Source organism: Orycteropus afer, unplaced genomic scaffold, assembly GCF_000298275.1.
Source record: "Orycteropus afer afer isolate SDZICR_OR568_19922 unplaced genomic scaffold, OryAfe1.0 scaffold00270, whole genome shotgun sequence".
Lineage (NCBI taxonomy): Eukaryota > Metazoa > Chordata > Mammalia > Tubulidentata > Orycteropodidae > Orycteropus > Orycteropus afer.
In genome coordinates, this window is record NW_006921857.1 from 4,288,636 (window position 1) to 4,306,628 (window position 17,993).

The 17,993-nt window shown below is 36.8% G+C and overlaps 1 protein-coding gene and 1 non-coding gene across 2 annotated transcripts in view; both read right to left on the reverse strand.

Annotated features, from left to right (window-relative positions):
- Positions 1 to 17,993, reverse strand: part of ANTXR2 (ANTXR cell adhesion molecule 2) — a 147,549-nt gene that overhangs the window by 119,263 nt on the left and 10,293 nt on the right. Inside the window, exons 4-7 of the mRNA XM_007950375.2 lie at positions 3,780 to 3,861; positions 3,231 to 3,338; positions 3,046 to 3,114; positions 1,709 to 1,789 (exon numbers count right to left, since the gene is read on the reverse strand). Coding sequence (XP_007948566.2) covers positions 1,709 to 1,789; positions 3,046 to 3,114; positions 3,231 to 3,338; positions 3,780 to 3,861 — 340 coding nt within the window. The remainder of the gene's footprint in view (positions 1 to 1,708; positions 1,790 to 3,045; positions 3,115 to 3,230; positions 3,339 to 3,779; positions 3,862 to 17,993) is intronic.
- LOC122150971 lies at positions 8,879 to 8,985 on the reverse strand. Its single transcript, XR_006163919.1, has one exon. It is a non-coding gene; the product is annotated as a U6 spliceosomal RNA (small nuclear RNA).

The following is a 17,993-nucleotide window of genomic DNA, read 5'->3' on the forward strand; positions in this document are numbered from 1 at the left end:
AGGGACCATTCCCTGGAGAAGGACGTCATGCTTGGTAGGGTGGAGGGTCGACGAAAGAGGGGGAGGCCTTCAACGAGATGGATTGATACGGTGGCTGCAATGATGGGATCAAGTATAGCAGGGATTGTGGGGCTGGCGCAGGATCAGGCAGTGTTTCGTTCTGCTGTGCATGGGGTTGCTATGAGTCGGAAACGACTCAACGGCACTTAACAACAACAACAACAACAAATACAAAAAGAAAAATAAAATTTAATAAATAAATAAAATGATGCAACAACAACTTTACCTTCTAGTAATTAGCTACTAATTCCTTGAAAAGACATCTCATTTATAACCCATGAAAAGGAATTTTTGAAAGGTTAATTATCTGCAGAATTTTCAGATAACTTTTTATATCGAGAAAAAAAATAATTCCAAAGGGAATAATCCAGGGAGGTCTTTTCTCTTTCCCAAATAATTATAACAATAATTGCAAATTGCAAAATATAATAAAATTTTACCTAATTTATACTCCACATATTTGTTTATTTAGTGGCTCAAATTAGTCCTTTTGAATTATCTATCCTTTTTCCTACATTTTAGAACTTAAATCACAATTATCATGCATTTATCCTGAATTCAGCTATAAAAATTTTTACTATTTTAACATTGCAATTTTCCCCTAAAAATAAGTACAATAATATACGTAAACTCCTGAAATAATTGAATCTCTGTTCCTTTCAACATTGCAAAGTGTGTCCCCTAGAAGTAATGATATTTGATAGAAGTAAATTATATATTTTCTCTTAAAAGTGCCATTAATTAAAAAAAAAAAACCTACATATTACCAAAAACAAATTCAATGAATCTCATTCTGAAAAGCATGTTATTTAAAGAAAATTATGAAATGCCAGAACCAAATATCAGAAGAAATTAAGATTTCTTTTTCCCCCTACAATGAATACCTAAAGATTAAAGGAAAAGCTTTGGCTTAGTGAATATATATTACTCACTTCAATTTTAGGATGGTGTTTACCAAAATATCATAAATACTTAATAGCAACTGTTCCTAGAGTTTCCAGCAAAAGGCAATAAAACGAAACATAAACCTCAGCTGTGAAACCCATGAGTTTTGCTTTGCATTTCATCACTCCTTTTCCCCATACCCTGTTTAGGATAGCCCAGATTCTAATGATCACCAGAGGCACCTCAACTGAATTCCAAACAGAAATATTATGAGCTCCAGTGAAACTATTAATCATTAAAATGGAGAGAACAACAACAGCAGTAACATACAGTCACTGGTTCAAGTTGCCTGACTGATAGCTAAGAAATACCATATTTGGAAGAGTGAGTAATCACACATTTCAATCCACATTTTTATTTTACTTTTCTTCTATAAGCCTATAAAACTTTCAAGATATCAAGACAGTTAGGAACTGTATGCCCAAAGGGAAGATGTGCCTGAGATTGTTTATGAAAATCTTAAAACTTGAAATCACAAACCCAGGCCCACTGAACACAGTCTGCAAGAATTAATACCAAATCTCACTGGCAAACAAAAGCCAGATCTTTAGAAGTACACTATATGTGAAATACCAAACAAAACTCTTTCCTAACTCCTTTACTCAAGATAAACGATGACCTGCACTGGAATCAAAATTACATCTTATAATTTAAAAATACATCTAAAATTAAGAGCTTCTCCTGCTCCCAGAGAATTACTCACAGAATTAATTATTCCTTTGAGAGCTTGAAAACCACCTTTGACAGGGAAAACCTGTTCCTTGGAATCAGCAATTTTTTCGAGCTTTAGGAAAAAGAGTAAACCGAGTTAATGGGGGGTTAAGACATGATCAAAAAACAAACTTTCTGCCATTCAGTTGGTTCCAACTCATAGTGACCCTACAGAATGGAGTAGAACTGTCCCATAGGGTTCCAACGCTGTAATCTTTATGGATGCAGACTGCCACATTTCTCCAGCAAAACGGCTGGGGGTTTGAACAGCCAACCTTTCATCCAGCAGCAATTAAGTGATTGAGAGATTAACCACAAAGGCTCTTTGAATAAGACATATAATACTTTAAAAATTACATTAAGTTTTTTCTTATGTTTACCTGAAAAATTACAGCACAGTAATTAATCTACCAGTGTGGACCATGAGAGAGAGATCAGGAATTGGGAATAATGGTAGTACTGCTACTTTAACCATGCCACCACCAGATGAACGCGGATCAGTGATAGCAACTTTATACTGGCCTGAAGCTGCAATGCCAAAATAGTGCAGAGATTTAAGATTTGTAAATTGCAGGAGTCATGGGAGTTTTAGCCATGCTCAACCAAAAACTTAAATGCAAAACCATTTTGCGAGTAGAAAAGGTAATTTTTAAAAAATATATAATCTCTCAATAAGCAGATCTGGTGGCATAGTGCCTAAGGCATTTGACTGCTAATCAGAATGTTGGTGGTTCAAACCCACCAGCCACTCCATGGAAGGAAGATGGGGCAATCCCATAAAGATTTACCACTTGGAACCCCACTGGGGGTCGCTATGAGTTGGGACCGACTCAACGTCAGTGAGTTTGGTTTATTTTTATTATTTTTTTTTAATCTCTCAATACTTTATCAAAAATATATTTTCTTTTAAGAACACCTAAGAAAAAAATTAAAAGACTTCTTTTAATGGACTTTCCAAGTCCCTGCACAACTGAGTCAAGTTTTAAATCAAACTAAAAACCCTAAATAACACTGTCATCATAATCCTGTCAATTGAGTTAAAGAAGAGAAGCAGTAATCACATCACTTCAATATAAATTTTTATCTTACATTAGTTCCTCAAACGAAGTATTTGACAAATTTAGATTTTCATTTTCAATAATGAAATCTATATTTCATAAATTCCTAATGTTGAGTTCAAGACATACAGCCTAGAAGTGAATATTTTTTGTAGAAAATATTTAATAATTGATTAATGTCACAATAAGTTATCTGTGAAAATAATTTGATAAATCACCCTTAAGAAAATGATTTAATTTAGATTAAAATTCATAGATCTGTTATACTCACCTGAGCTTGTTCAAAATCAAGGACACCAACACAGTAAACTCTAGCCCCAAGTGACCTGGATATCTTTGCCTATATCAGAGGAGAGATAGAGAAAGAGGGGTGAATTATTCAAATATCAGGCTATACATGCAGAGAGACAGAAAAGTACAGCAGGGTGTAAAGAACAGTTTCAGTTCAATACTCACCTCTTTCTCTGCATATGATGGCACCAGACCGTCCAACTTACCATCTGTCAGAGCAATTATGATACTAGAGGTTTTTAAGCCTCCTGCTTTCTGAATTTGTTCATTTGCCTGAAAATGAAGAACAATTATGCAACTCATAATTTAATTTTAACTTTCAACCAGCATGTTCTATCAAGTCAAATTCATAAATTTTACAAAAACATAGTATTACTAATTGGCTTTTAAAATAGAGTCTTTGTGTTAACTATTTTTTTATTTGAAATACTCATATAGTCACAGAAAGGTAGTTACTACTGAGTTTAAGGGATATAGATTTTTATCTGGGGTTGACTATTTTGAATGTAACCATTGAGAAAACGGAAAACTCCTTAAAAGGCAAAATCCAAACTTTTCTTATCATCATAACTAATGTGTTCTATTAGTCTTATCCCTAGAATAATTAAATGTGCAAGTGTGTGCACACACGCATGCACACCTGTAACATACTTTTGAGCTTCCTTAGAGTTCTAGTGCATTCTCTCCTACATTCATAAACGTAAAAGAACTTACTAGCTTTAGTCCTTCATGGATATATGTCTCTCCAACTGGACTAACGTGTTTTAAATCCTTCAAGCCTTGGACAATTTTGCCTCTGAAAATAATGTATTTTAAAAAAAAGTCAATAAGCAAAGATAACAATAAACTTCTCAAAAAAAACATGGCAGCATCACAAATAAATTTTTTCAAAAAGAAGTACAGGAAAGGATATGAGCTTGAAAGGATCCTTACACCTTAGAGCTATTTTTATTGGCATTCAGTAATTTCCATATTTTAATTAAAGGGAAAAACATGCTTGATATTTCTCGGCTGAAAGAACTGAGGAAAAACATCAATTTTCAAGTGCAAAACAGAAAGAATCTATGGGCAAAATATTGAATGACACAAGAAACTTCAAAAGAAGATGGAAGGAATACTCAGAGTCAGTGTACCAGAGAATTGGTTGACGTTCAACCATTTCAAGAGGTAGTATATGATCAAGAACACATGGTACTGAAGGAAGAAGTTCAAACAGCACTGCAAGCATTGGCAAAAAACAAGGCTCCAGAAAATCATGGAATATCCATTGACATGTTTCAACAAACTGATGCAATGCTGGACACCCTCACTCATTTATGCTAAGAAATTTGAAAGACAGTTATCTGGCCAACTAAATAGAAGAGATAACATATATATGCCCATTCCAAAGAAAGGTGATCCAACAGAATGCATAAATTATCTAACAATATCATTAATATCACAAGCAAGTAAAATTTTGCTCAAAATAATTCAAAAAAGGAAGTAGGAGTACATTGACAGGGAACAGCCATAAATACAAGCCAGATTCAGAAGATGATTTAGCATAAGGGATATCATTGCTGAAGTCAGACAGATCATGACTGGAAACAAAGACTACCAGAAAGATGTTTACTTGTATTTTATTGACTATGTCAAGGCATTCTGTATTGATCATAACAAATTACGGATAACATTAGGAAGACTAAGAATTCCAGAACACTTAAATGTACTCATGAGGAACCTATACATAGATGAAGAGTCAGTCATTTAAACAGAATGGTTAAATCAAGAGAGTTGTGTGTCAGGGCTGTATCCATTCACCATACTTATTCAATCTGTACGCTTACCAAATAATCTGAAAAGCTGTACTATGTGAAGAACAGGATTGGGGAAGACTCATTAGCAACCTGTGATATGCAGATGACACAACTTTGCTTGCTGAAAGTGAAGATGACTTGAAGCACTTACTGATGAAGACTATAGCCTTCAGTATGGATTAACTTCACAATAAAGAAAATGAAAATCCTCACAACTGGACCAATAAGCAACATCATGATAAATGGAGAAAAGATGGAAGGTGTCAAAGATTTCATTTTATTGCAATACACAATCAATGCCCATGGAAGCAGCAGTCGAGAAATCAGGTATCATATTGCAGTTGGCAAATCTGCTGGGAAAAAAAAAAAAAAAAAACTTCTTTAAAGCATTAAAAAGCAAAGATGTCACTTTGAGGACTAAGGTGCACCTGACCCAAGCAATAATATTTTCAGTTGTCTTACATGCATATGAAAGCTGACAGTGAATAAGGAAGACAGAGGAAAATGATACTTTTGAATTGTGTTGATGAAGAATATTTAATATACCACGTACTACTGTCAGAGGAACAAACAACTCTATCTTGGAAGATGTACAGCCAGAATGCTCCTTAGAAGGGAGAATGGCCAGATTTCATCTCTCATACTTTGGTCATGTTGTCAGATGGGACCAGTCCCTGGAGAAGGATGTCATGCTTAGTAAAGTGGAGGATATGTGAAAAAGGGAAGAGCCTCAAGGTGATGGACTGACACAGTGGCTGCAAGGATAGACTGAAGCAGAGCAAAGACTGTGAGGCTGGCACAGGGCTGGACAGCGTTTCATCTGTTGGACACAGGGCTGCTATGCGTCAGAACCAACAACACCTAATAACAAATTTTAATGATAAAAATTAAAAGTGCTAACAATGACATAAGTCTTTGAAAATCTAAACATTTCTAGGAAATTTTAGCCAAAAGCAGGTATCTTCAGTCATATTCGTCTTACTAAATGCTAAGGAGAAAAACGTTTTATCCCTCGTCCACAAAAACACAAGGATTGAGTAGCTCAGCTTCAGTAGCACTTTCTCAAAGAGTGTTTATGAAACGCTCGCACCATTTTATTGAAATTAAGAAATTTTCTCTGTGATCTACAAATTGCTAACACATGTTACTTAATCATTACTTATGGAAATTAACAATTTCTACTTATATCCACTGAGGTCATAAGTCTCATGATTTATTCACTTACATGGCACCTCCCTACTCATCCAGACACGAGCACATTCTCTTGAATATAGTAGGCATTTAATATATATTTGATGAATGGATGTATTTGTGGATGAATGGATGGATGGATGGATGGATGCATAGTTAAAAAAAAAAAGAAGAAAAGCATAGTATCTTTTTCATCTTGACTAATCCATTCTCCCAATGAAATATGTTTAAATGGAATAGGAATACATTATTAAGAGCTGCTTTAAATATATGAGCAGTTCTGGTGACACAGTGGTTAAAAGCATTCAGCTGCTAACCAAAAGTTCAAAGCTACCAGCCATTTCATGGGAGAAAGATGGGGCAGTCTGCTTCTGTAAATATTTACAGCCATGGAAACTGTATGGGGGAAGTTCTACTCTGTCCTATTTGGTCACCATGAGTCAGAATCAACTCAACAGCAGTGGCTTTGGGGATGCATGTGTGAGTAAAAGAACACCCAATGTTCACTGCTGTTCTATAGTTCCAAAGATCCCTTTAAAAGATAAATAAAACCACAAGATTCTTAAGAGACAAATAAAATAATATTGCACCAAACAATTCAAAGTATACCCAAAATTTCTTTTTAAAGGTTTCAGTATAAAAGATCAGAAGAGAGATCCACTTACTCTTTTCAGAATTTTAGTTATTCATTAGAAATAAAGAAAATTGCCTTTCTAAATGGAAAAGTCTTGAAATAGTAAACTAAAGTATAATGCCTTAAATGAAATATGAACAGTCTTCACACTACCAAGAATGATAGATGAAAGGAGATTGATTATAAAAAGAGTATTATCTGCAGATCAAGGAAACTTATTGGAGCCATGTACGCATACACACATGCATGTACACATGCACGTGCACACACATAGCAAGCACTATTATAACACACATCAAAAAATAGTCAAAACTTATTTTGTCATGATATGATGTTGTGTTTCAAATTTTTTAAATAAATGAACTTTTTAACATATTCTTTAAATGTATTTTTTTTCCTTTAATGAAAATTTTTACAAGTTCTCCATTCTCAAGAAATTCCTCTCCCCAAAAACAAAATGAACAACAACAACAAAAAAAAAAAACCTTTAAAAGCATGAGGCTAAACTTCCCACTTGCTGGTTCAGTCATTTCTAACAACCCATGTTGATAGTCTCATTTAATACCTGGTTCAAAACATACTATCCTATAAACCCTTCTCTAACTTCATCACACTCTTTTCTCTGTGGGGGCTCCATGCTTTCTGTCCACCCCCATATTCAACTTTTCCCATGATGGATCACTCTGTCTCTTAAAATTTTTCTACTTTAAAAGAATTTAACTAATTTAATTTTATATTCTTACTTCTCAACTAAACTGAAAGTTCAGAGTAGGCCATCACCATTTATTTTATTTATAATGTATCTCTCTACTCTACACTAATAACTTGTTATAATGCCTTTTGCAAAGCAAGCGTTTAATAAATTTTTCAATCCACCATTAAAAAATTCATAATTCTGCAGATGATGGAGTAAATTACAAAAAAAGTATAACCTTGTTTTATCTAAATACTTATGCTCAGTATCTTCATATATAACTTGAAACTGAGTCTATCTGAACACAGCTATAAACCCCATATTTAGTGCTTCCCAGAAATGAGTGGCAGTGTGTCCTCAATCATTAATATTTCCTGCCAAAAGGAAGATGAAAAAGACAACTAAAATTCAAGTTTGCACAGATTTTCCCTGGTAAAAATAGCCTTCTCCATTCAGCTCACCATTACTTCTGAGATCAGACAGTCGTAACATTTTAAGGTATGCCTCCTGCAGAAAACTCTAAACTGAAGGAACTGGCAAGTGGGACATTCACACTCTTGGCCTGTTGACTTATTTTATTGAACAAAGCAAAGCAGAGCAGTTCTTTGTTTTGCATCCATTCCCATAGCTTCCACCATAATATTCTAAGATTCATAGAAGCCTATTATTACTTTTGAAGCTGCATTGTCATAGGAGGAAAGTGCTGCTTATCCATGAAGGAAAGTGCTCCTTACCCATGACCAATAATATCAACACATACTTGGAGGTGTCTTGCACTTTCTCCAAGGTAACTGCGCAGTCTGTTGCTCTCTCCTCAAACAACATGGTTTCACTTTGGGGAATATGGATGCCAAAACAAGACTGGGCAGATCACATGTCTTCAAAGGCTTCTAGTCAACTAAAAAGAAGTTCTAAGGTTATTAGTGAACAGTTAAATGGAGAAAAAGCAAAATGATGATGTACGTTAAAAGCAGAACTTACTGATCTACATTGTGACCTTAAAGAAAACGCTAAAGAAAAGCAAGAAGGAAAATGGTAAAAACAAAAAGAAGAAAAAAGTGAATTTGTTAAAAAAAAAAAAAAAAATCAGCTTGAATCAAATAACATCTTTGAAGATGTTCACTTCACTGGGTTCGGTTTTAATGCTCGCCTTCAACTATGAGGAACAGTAATATTGAAACTACTTGAATATTTGTTGTGAAGCTGTTGTCAAGGATGCTGCTATCATGACACGCAATGTACCCTATAAGGAATTACAGCAGAAGTTTCTTTGTCACTCCTGAGTAATAACTATATACTTCCTCCTTTCTGCTAATCACAACTATGAAAATTTTGTCTACTTCTTTCTCTGGCTACCGGAAAGTACACAGTAAAATTCTTACTCATTCACAAAATTCTGCTAAGTTCCTATGTAATCATAGTCTTTCAGCTTTTTTTTTTTCCCCATTAATGATTAATTTAATTATTGCACTACAATGTAAATGTTCCATCACTTTTTAAAAATATGAAACGCTTCATGAATTTGTGTGTCATCCTTGTGCAGGGGCCATGCTAATCTTCTCTGTATCGTTCCAATTTTAGTATATGTGCTGCCGAAGCGAGCACTTCAGCTTTTTTTTTTGATATACATTTTTTGCAATATCATTATGTGCTATGCAGTCTCAAATCTTTTTTGGAAGAAGACAGTATTTAAACAAATAAAAGATTACACCTTTTATTTTTTATTGAGACTCAGGAGATCCAAACTCTATAATAAGCTTTTCTTTTACTTAATTATTACACTGATCAGAAAGGAAAAAAAAAAAAAGAGAAAGAGGAGGTAAACACATACTGCCTTATTTTGTTGAATCTATGAAATTAACTAATACTGTCAATTCTGCTTCCACTGTCATCAAGTCGATTCCTACTCATAGTGACCCATAGTGTTTCCAAAATCTTCCATAAATCTTTATGGAAGTAGATTGCCTCATCTTCCTTCCACAGAGTGGCTGGTGGATTTGAACTGTCGACCTTCTAGTTAGCATCCATCCATATGCCTCAACCACTGAGCTACCGGAAGTCCTTGTCAATTCTGCTAGTATTTCTCAAATTTCTCTGCTGTGTACAGAAAGGAAAGGAAGGCAAGGCAAGGGAGTGAGAGGGAGAAAAGGGAAGGGGAAGAAAGGGAACATTGCAACTACAACCAGGTGCCATGCATTGTACTACATCAGTGGCTTTTCTGCATCCACATAACATTCTGGATTGTGGCAGGTGTGCACAACTTCCAGGAATAGATTACCCAATAAGCAAGGTAAGCACAGACTGATTTGTGCTTACTTACTAATCTGTAATGAACAAACTACAGATTAGTAAGTAAGCACAAGTCAACCTGTGTAAACTTGCTTTTTGAGTAATCTTATACTAATGACTTCATAACTTAAATAATATGTTGAAAGAGTGGGCTAAATGGCACAGAATTCTGATTTCTCAACTAACACAACTGAGGCATAATTCTAAGAATCTGTCACTAGTGACTAATGATGCAAGTTCATGCAACATATCTGTATTGTACTTGAACTTTTCAAAGAACATTACCTTAACCTTACAGATTTCACAGCTCTTTCTAGATTTCAGTCACACATCTATTAAGCATCTACCATATATGAACACTGTAATTCTAAACGGTGATATGCGAATGAATGACACACAGTTCTAGCTACTTCATTATTGGGTGTGTGAGCAGGGAAAACTTATCTACTATCTGTATTTTCAGTTGTCTCCTCAATAAATCACCACCACCATCACCACCAGTTGCCGTGGAGTCGAACCTGAGCATGTCAACTCCATCAGAATAGAACTGTGCTCCATAGGGGCACACACTGATATGAATGAATGACACACACATATCTCCACAAAGGCAATGGAGTTCTTGGCCCTGATTGTGCACTGAAATCACCTCAAGTATTTAAAAAAAAATATATATATCTCTGGGCCATACTTGAAGAGATTCTAATTTACTTGGTTTGTGTTAAAGACAGGCTATCATTATTTTCTGACAATGCCTCAGGGTATGCTACACGCATCCAGGATTAAGAATCTCTAATGAAATCTATTTTTAAAAAACCTTTCCATGCTCTTTCCCTTACCTATTTTGCCAATCAGTCCATCTAGTTAAGGAGTTTTGGGGTTATAAGATAATCTTTTAAACTATAAATGGGATGATATTTATAGCATAATGTCATTTGGGAATTCAGAAGGTGGTAGGTATACTTTACTCTCCATTTTTTCTAATATGTCTTTGTATTAGAAAAAAGGGAGTGTAAAGTACCAAAAAAAAACTTTTTCTTTATAGTTTCTCCTTTGGACTGCTATTTTGCTCTTCCAGGAAACCTATGGGAGCTCTGGTAGCATAGTGCCCGAGACATTTGACTGCTAACCAGAAGGCTGGTGGTTCAAACCCACCAGCCACTCCTTAGAAGAAAGATGGGGCAATCTACTTCTGTAGAGATACTGCCTCAGAAACCCAAGGAGGGGTTGCTATGAGTTGAACTTGACTCTATGGCAGTGAATTTGGATTTTTGGGTTTTTTTTTTTTTTTTTTAGGAAACCTATAAATGGTGGCAGGCTGGATTTACAGCATAATGGACAAGTCCTCAGGCTCTGGAGCCAGATTGCTTGGGTTCAAATTCTAGCTACTTCATTATTGGGTGTGTGAGCAGGGAAAACTTATCTGTATTTTTAGTTGCCGAGTCTATAAATAGCCACCACCTCCAGTTGCCGTGGAGTCCGACCCCAGCATGTCGACTCCACCTGTGTCAGAATAGAACTGTGCTCCCCGAGAGTTTTGAAGGCTGATTTTTTCACATGTAGATCATGAGGTCTTTCTGCAGAGGTACCTCTGGGTGGACTGTCACTGCCAACATTCCTTTAGCAAATGAGCACCTGAAACATTTGTACCACCCAGGGACTCCCATCTAATAGTAATAAAAATGTTAACTCCACAGGGTGGTCAAATGAGTTGATGCAGAAAAAGGGTTGATACAAAGTCAGTGCTCCATAACCAAAAACAAAAAACCCAAACTCACTGCCAGCGACTCGATTCGACTCACAGCAACCTCTCCTTGGGTTTCCAAGGTGGTATCTCTACTGAAGAAGATTGCCCAATCTTCCTTCCGAGGAATGGCTGGTGGGTTTGTACAGCCAGCCTTCTGGTTAGCAGTCAAATGCCTTAGGCACTACGCCACCAGAGCCCCTTAGATACTAATTATTATTCTTAGTAACATCACATGGTATGTCAGGGACAGAATAAGTTCACCTGCCAACCAGTTCTCAATTCTTACATTATGCCATACTGAATCAAGCAAGGAGCACAGCATGAGGGTCAAGAAGGGTGCTTTGGTGTCAAATCTAAATTCCAGCTATAACACCAACCAGTCATGATTTTGAACAAATTATATAACCTCTCTGGTCTTGCATTTCCCTGAAAAATGAGGATAGCAAGGGTGCTTAGGTAACATAACAAAATTAAAAAAAAACAATGAGTTGCATTCTAACTCATGGTGGCTCCTTGTGTTTCAGAGTAAAACTGTGCTTCATAGAGTTTTCAATGGCTATGATCTTTCAGAAGTAGATTGCCAGACCTTACTTCTGAAGTGCCTCTGGTGGATATGAACAGCCAACTCTATGGTTAGCAGCCAAACACTTAACCATTGTAATAAAAAATAAAAGGACTGTGTAAAACACTTAGAACACTGAATGGCACAGAACTGTTCAACAATCACTGCCTACTGTTTATATCTGTTCACTGGACTCCTGTTTCTTTACTCATAGAAGAAAACCTAAGTATGAAATATTATTAGCTTTGTTAGTCAGTTTGCAAACCTCATTTAAGAACTATCCTTTTACTAGTCCCTCATAAAACACATACAATTTTAAAACTTTATATTGGGTCACACAAACTTCAAATCATATGCATAGTAATGGTTCAGTATAGCTCTTGAATAAATAGCTGCATGTGAAAAATCTCAAAATTCTTTTATAGTACAAATTTTTTCAAATTTATCTTAGAAAATGTATATAGTCATTTCTAATAAATGGAACTTCTGATGTACACATTGCATTAGCAGAGTGTTTCCACTTGTTACTTCTTAAATCTTTGAAATTTTAGTGGCTAAAGCACTTGACTGCTAACCAGAAGGCTGGCGGTTCAAACCCACCAGCCACTCCTCGGAAGGAAGGTTGGGCAATCCTACTTCCGTAGTGATACTGCCTCGGAAACCCAAGGAGGGGTCGCTATGAGTCGGGGCCGACTCGATGGCACATAACAACAACAACAACAACATTTTAAAATCATAGTTGAAGAGAAACATGCCAACCTATTCTAATCTAAAGAAGAAGGAAATAGTAATAATATTAAAATAACAGAAGTAAAAGAGAACTTATTAATGTAGTTATTTAACAAGCATTTTAGATATACTTAAAAAAGAAAAAAGGAGGAAAGAAGGGTAGAAGTTAATAACATATAATAAAAACAAAGGACAGTTGTCATTCAAAATTTGCTGAAATGTGTTAAGTTACTTAGCTGCACTAGACTATAAAGATTAATACCAAAATTACCAATCTAAGGTATTGTCTTGGTTGTATACAAGATTTTTTTTTTCTCTAAACTGACAAGTTTAGCTTTGAGACAGAGTCATCATGTAATTTTATTCTTACTTTTCATATCAACTATGAAACATTACCTCCATCCAATTAACCAAACCAAAAATCAGTGCTGTTGAGTCAGATCTGACCCATAGCGACCCCTCCTTGGGTTTCCGAGGTGGTATCACTATGAAAATAGATTGCTCAGCCTTCCTTCCAAGGAGGGGTTGGTGGGTTTGAACTGCCAGCTTTCTGGTTAGCAGTCAACTAACTGCCTTAGACACTATGCCACCAGAGCTCGTATATCCAATTATGACCTCTATAAATCACTTCCTACTCTGCATGTGCTTACCCCCTCCCATGAAGAGATGGAGTTTATTTTCCCTCCCCTTGTGTCTGGTCTCACCCTTTTACTAGTTGACAATAGTGTAAGGTAGAAGTAATGTTCTTGGAAATGTTGAGTCCAGATCTTAAGATAACTGGAAACTGTCTCTTACGCTCTTTCTTGGAACCCAGCCGTCATGCTGTGAGCAGCTCAGCCATATTCAAAGCATATGTGGAAGAAAACCAAAGCTCCAACAAACAGCTCTACCCGAGCTCCTAAACCAATAGCCCTCCTCCATTACTGCAGCACCAGGTAACATTACATGGAGCAGAAGAACCTCCAGTTGAGCCTAGTCAACCTACAGAACTGTAAAAGATAATAAAATTGTTATGTAGATTTGTAAGTTGTGGGAAGCTTTGTTATGCATCAGTGAATAAGCAAAAGAGACATTTCATCACTGCATATGCTCTGTGGTAGTTAAATTTGTATGTCAACGTGGCTGGGCCTGGTTGAGTGGCTGGGCAGCTGATGGTATTTATTCCGCATGATGAGACTAGCAATCAACTCCGTGGCGGGATCTACCCCAAGCAGCTGAGTAGCTGCCTTTGGGTTGTGGTCTGCTTCCTGTATATATGGAGAAGTCTTTGGGATAGTCTCTAGCTTATGGACATGCTTGGACCCTGCATGTAGCTGTGTCGTTCAGCAGCCTGCCATGCTTTGCTGACCTTGGGACTTAAATGGACTTGAATTAATGGCCTGCTGTGTGGTTTGGTAACATCAGGACTGTGCCATTTTATTTGTTGACCTTGGGTTTGTTAGCATCAGCAGCCAGTAGCTGCCTGAATGAAGAGATGCCTCTAGCTTCAGTGGGCCAGGAGCAAGAGGCAGAGCTGAAGCCCAGGGTCAAGTTGCTTTCACATAGCCCCTAGAGCCTGGCACTTTGAACTTGGACTTCTAGCCTCCCAAACTGAAGGGAATAAATTCCTGTTTGTTAAGGCCATCCCATTTGTGGTATATTCTTGTCAGAGCGGCACTAGGTAACCAGAACGTGCTCCCAGTTCTTGGATTGATGTCCAGTTCTGCTTCCTAGCAATGGATCTTTGTGGCTCTTGGCTCTACCTTCTGGGCTTTTGGGCTTAGATCTCTTTGTTTCTTTCTTTTTTTTTTTTTTTTTTCTTAACGTTTTACTATGTTTTAGGTGGAAGTTTACCCAGCAAATCAGGGTCCCATTTGACAATTTTTATACAAATTATTTTGTGACATTATTCACAATTTTTACAGTGTCACATTCTCATTATTCCCATTCTACTTATTTTAGCTTCCCTTCCCTTCCTTGCCTTCTGAGCTGTTTTGGGGTAAATGTTGACTATTTGGTCTCATATATTTGGCTGGTTGACAGAGCACATTACTCATGGATGATATTGTTTATTTTATAAGCTTATTTATTTTGATGAAAGGTGACCTCCAGAAACAGCTTTAATTCCAAATTCAAAGGTTATCTTAGAGTGATAGTCTCAGAGGCTCCTTAATGTGTCTAGTAGGTCTGGCCTTTTTCAGAAATTTGAATTTTGTTCTAAATTTTTATCCCACCCTATCTGAGACCTTCTATTCTGTGACTTAAGTTTCTGAGGCACCCTTTATTTTCCATAAGAAATGGCCCATATGCATAACTCCTTCCTGCCCAGAGAAGTGGAGGTCCAAGAAGTCAGTTTTACTTGGAAATGTCTCTTGTCTCTTTCAATTCAACCTGATATCAGTCCTTTAAAAACTGTGAGATTCTTCAATGTGGTAGTTAAGGTTATGTGTCAACTTGACTGGGCCTGGTTTTCAGTAACTGGGCAGTTGAATGTAGTGATTCCACATGATGAGACTTCCTATGCATTACATGCATTTAATCTTAACATTGCTTTGTGATGTAAATGATTAGCTCCTTCTAACTGGCAAGATAATTGGGCAGCAAGAGGTTAGGTAACTTCCTAGGTCACAGAGCTAGTACATAGCTCCCATGTCTATTTGACTCCAAAGTCCAAACCTGGTTTTTACACTTTGACAGGACCCATTAGGACCTTCCAAAGTAACTAGTTGTTATGCTTTATTCCTGAATGCTTTTTCTTCCCCATCCCTGGATTCCATGATGATTCCTAGCTAGCTATCTCTATCTACACAGGAAGTTAGAATAATTTTTTATTTAAGCATGTATTTAATTTTTTACAAATAATACATTCTTGTTTGGGGAAAAAAAATCCAAACAATATTTTATGGATTAAATTACATCCCCAAAAAAATATATATCATAAATCCTAACTTCTATGCCTGTGGTTGGGAGCTCTGGTGGTGTAGTACCTAAGGCATTTGACTGCTAACCAGAAGGCTGGTGGTTCAAACCCACCAGCCACTCCTCGGAAGGAAGACTGAGCAATCTACTTCCATAGAGATACTGCCTCAGAAACCCAAGGAGTGGTCACTATAAATCAAGATCTACTCAATGGCAGTGAGTTTGGTTTGGTTTTGGTATACCTATGGTTGTAATCCTATTTTGGAATGGGTTGTCTTTGTTATTTAATGGAATAAGATTAATGTAGGGTGTGTCTTGAGTCCATCTCTTGAATAAAAAGCTTAGACTAGCACAACCAAAGCAAGGATGCTGGAAGAGAGATGTCAAACCACTGAAAATCACCCATGAGCAAAAGCTCAGAAGAGGCAAGGACTTTCCCCCAGAGCCAACAGAGAGAGAAATCTTTCCCCTAGAGCCAGCACCCAGAATTTGGACTTGTAGCCTCTTAAACTGCGAGAAAACATAGTTCTGTTTGTTAAAACTACATACTTGTGGCATCTGTGTTATTGCAGCACTTGATAACTAAGACACCACCTAAAACCAATTCCCAGTCAAGTTTATTACAACTCATGAGACCCCATGTGTGTCTGAGAAGAACTATGCTCCATAAGGTTTTCAGTGGCTGACTTTTTTGGAAATAGATCAGCAGCTTATCTTCCAAGGCCCTTATGGATGAACTCAAACCTCCAACCAATTGGTTACCAATGAAACGTGTTAACCATTTGCACTACCAAATATCCTAGATGTATAGTGTTAAATTATGAAGGGTCTCCCCACCTTCAATGTCACTCCAAAGACAGTATAACTGTTAAGGTTGATATGACCTAAACTTAATTAAAAGACTTATTTACGAGTTTGCCTAAGGAATTTTTCCCCCTAAGGATTACTGCATTCTGGTAAATAATTTTATGACTTTTTCAATTTGGGGGTATTTTGAAGATGTTTTTCAACAAGTTAACTGAAAAGGAAGTTGAAATTGTTTATAACTAACCTACAAGGAAATATTTATAACTAACCTACAAGGAAATATGATATAACTAACCTTACAAAGATATGTGTGTAATTAACCTATAAGGAAATGTAGGAATGAGAAAAGTAACAGAAGATTTAAAAGAATATAAGTCATCATTTATTAGGTAGTATTCTCACTGCTGTTAAGTCAAACCCAACTCATAGCAACCCCTCTTTGAGTTTCCGAGGTGGTATCACTACAGAAGTAGATTCCCCAACCTTCCTTCCAAGGAGTGGCTGGTGGGTTTGAACTGCCAGTCTTCTGGTTAGTAATCAAATGCCTTAGGCACTATACTACCAGAGTATAATTACAAAAACAAAAACACACCTGGTGGCCCAGTGGTTAAGTGCTCAGCTGCTAACTGAAAGGTCAGTGCTTCCACCCTACCAGCTGCTCCATAGGAGAAAGATGCAGCAGTCTTAGAAATGCTATGTGGCAGTTCCACTCTGACTTACAGGGTTGCTATGAGTTGGAATCAATTCCACAGCAATGGATTTATATTACAAAGACAGACAATACATAATACCAGTTAATAAATGTTCTGAAGTCAGACCAACTCATTCCATTCTTTCATTCATTCAACTAATATTTCTTGAGCATCTACCGCATAATGATTCTAATTTAAGTGTTGGGATATATGGGTGTACCAGACAAAGAAGGTGTCCCTGCGCTCATGGAGTTCACATCAGGTCCATGGAGATAAAAGTAAAATGATTAATTGGCAAAATAACTTTAGAAAGTGTTGAAAGAGATTACTGTGTTATGAGATTATTGGGGTATGGGGAATTTCCTATAGATTGGGTGGCCAGGGAAGGCCTCTCAGAGGCAGTAACATTCAGTGATAAGGTCTGAATGACAAGAAAAATCCAGCTAGTGAAAGATCGGGGCAACAAAGTTTCTGATGTAGAAAAATTCTTGGCATGTTCAGAGAATGAAAAGAAGGCCAGTTGCGATAGACTGTGGCCCACAGAGAGGGTGGGTAAATTAGGTAGGGCTTTGAGGCAATGGGAAGGAGTTTGCTTTCTATTTTAAGTCATTTTGTTGCTTTAAGCATGAGAGCAGTATGATGTGCTATATATTTTAAAAAGGTCATTCTGGCCAATACACTGCTCACCACTTATTTACTGTGTGTCCTTAGACAAACTACATTACCTCTCTTAGCTTCAGTTTCCTCATTTGCAAAATTGAGATAATAGTGCTATCTATTTAGAGAGGGAGAACAATGTGGAACAAAACTCAAAATCATTTGGAGGAAAAAAAGGGGGGGGGGGACCAGGTTTGCTGGTCCAATAGAGCCTGGTGGAACCACTGAGACTATG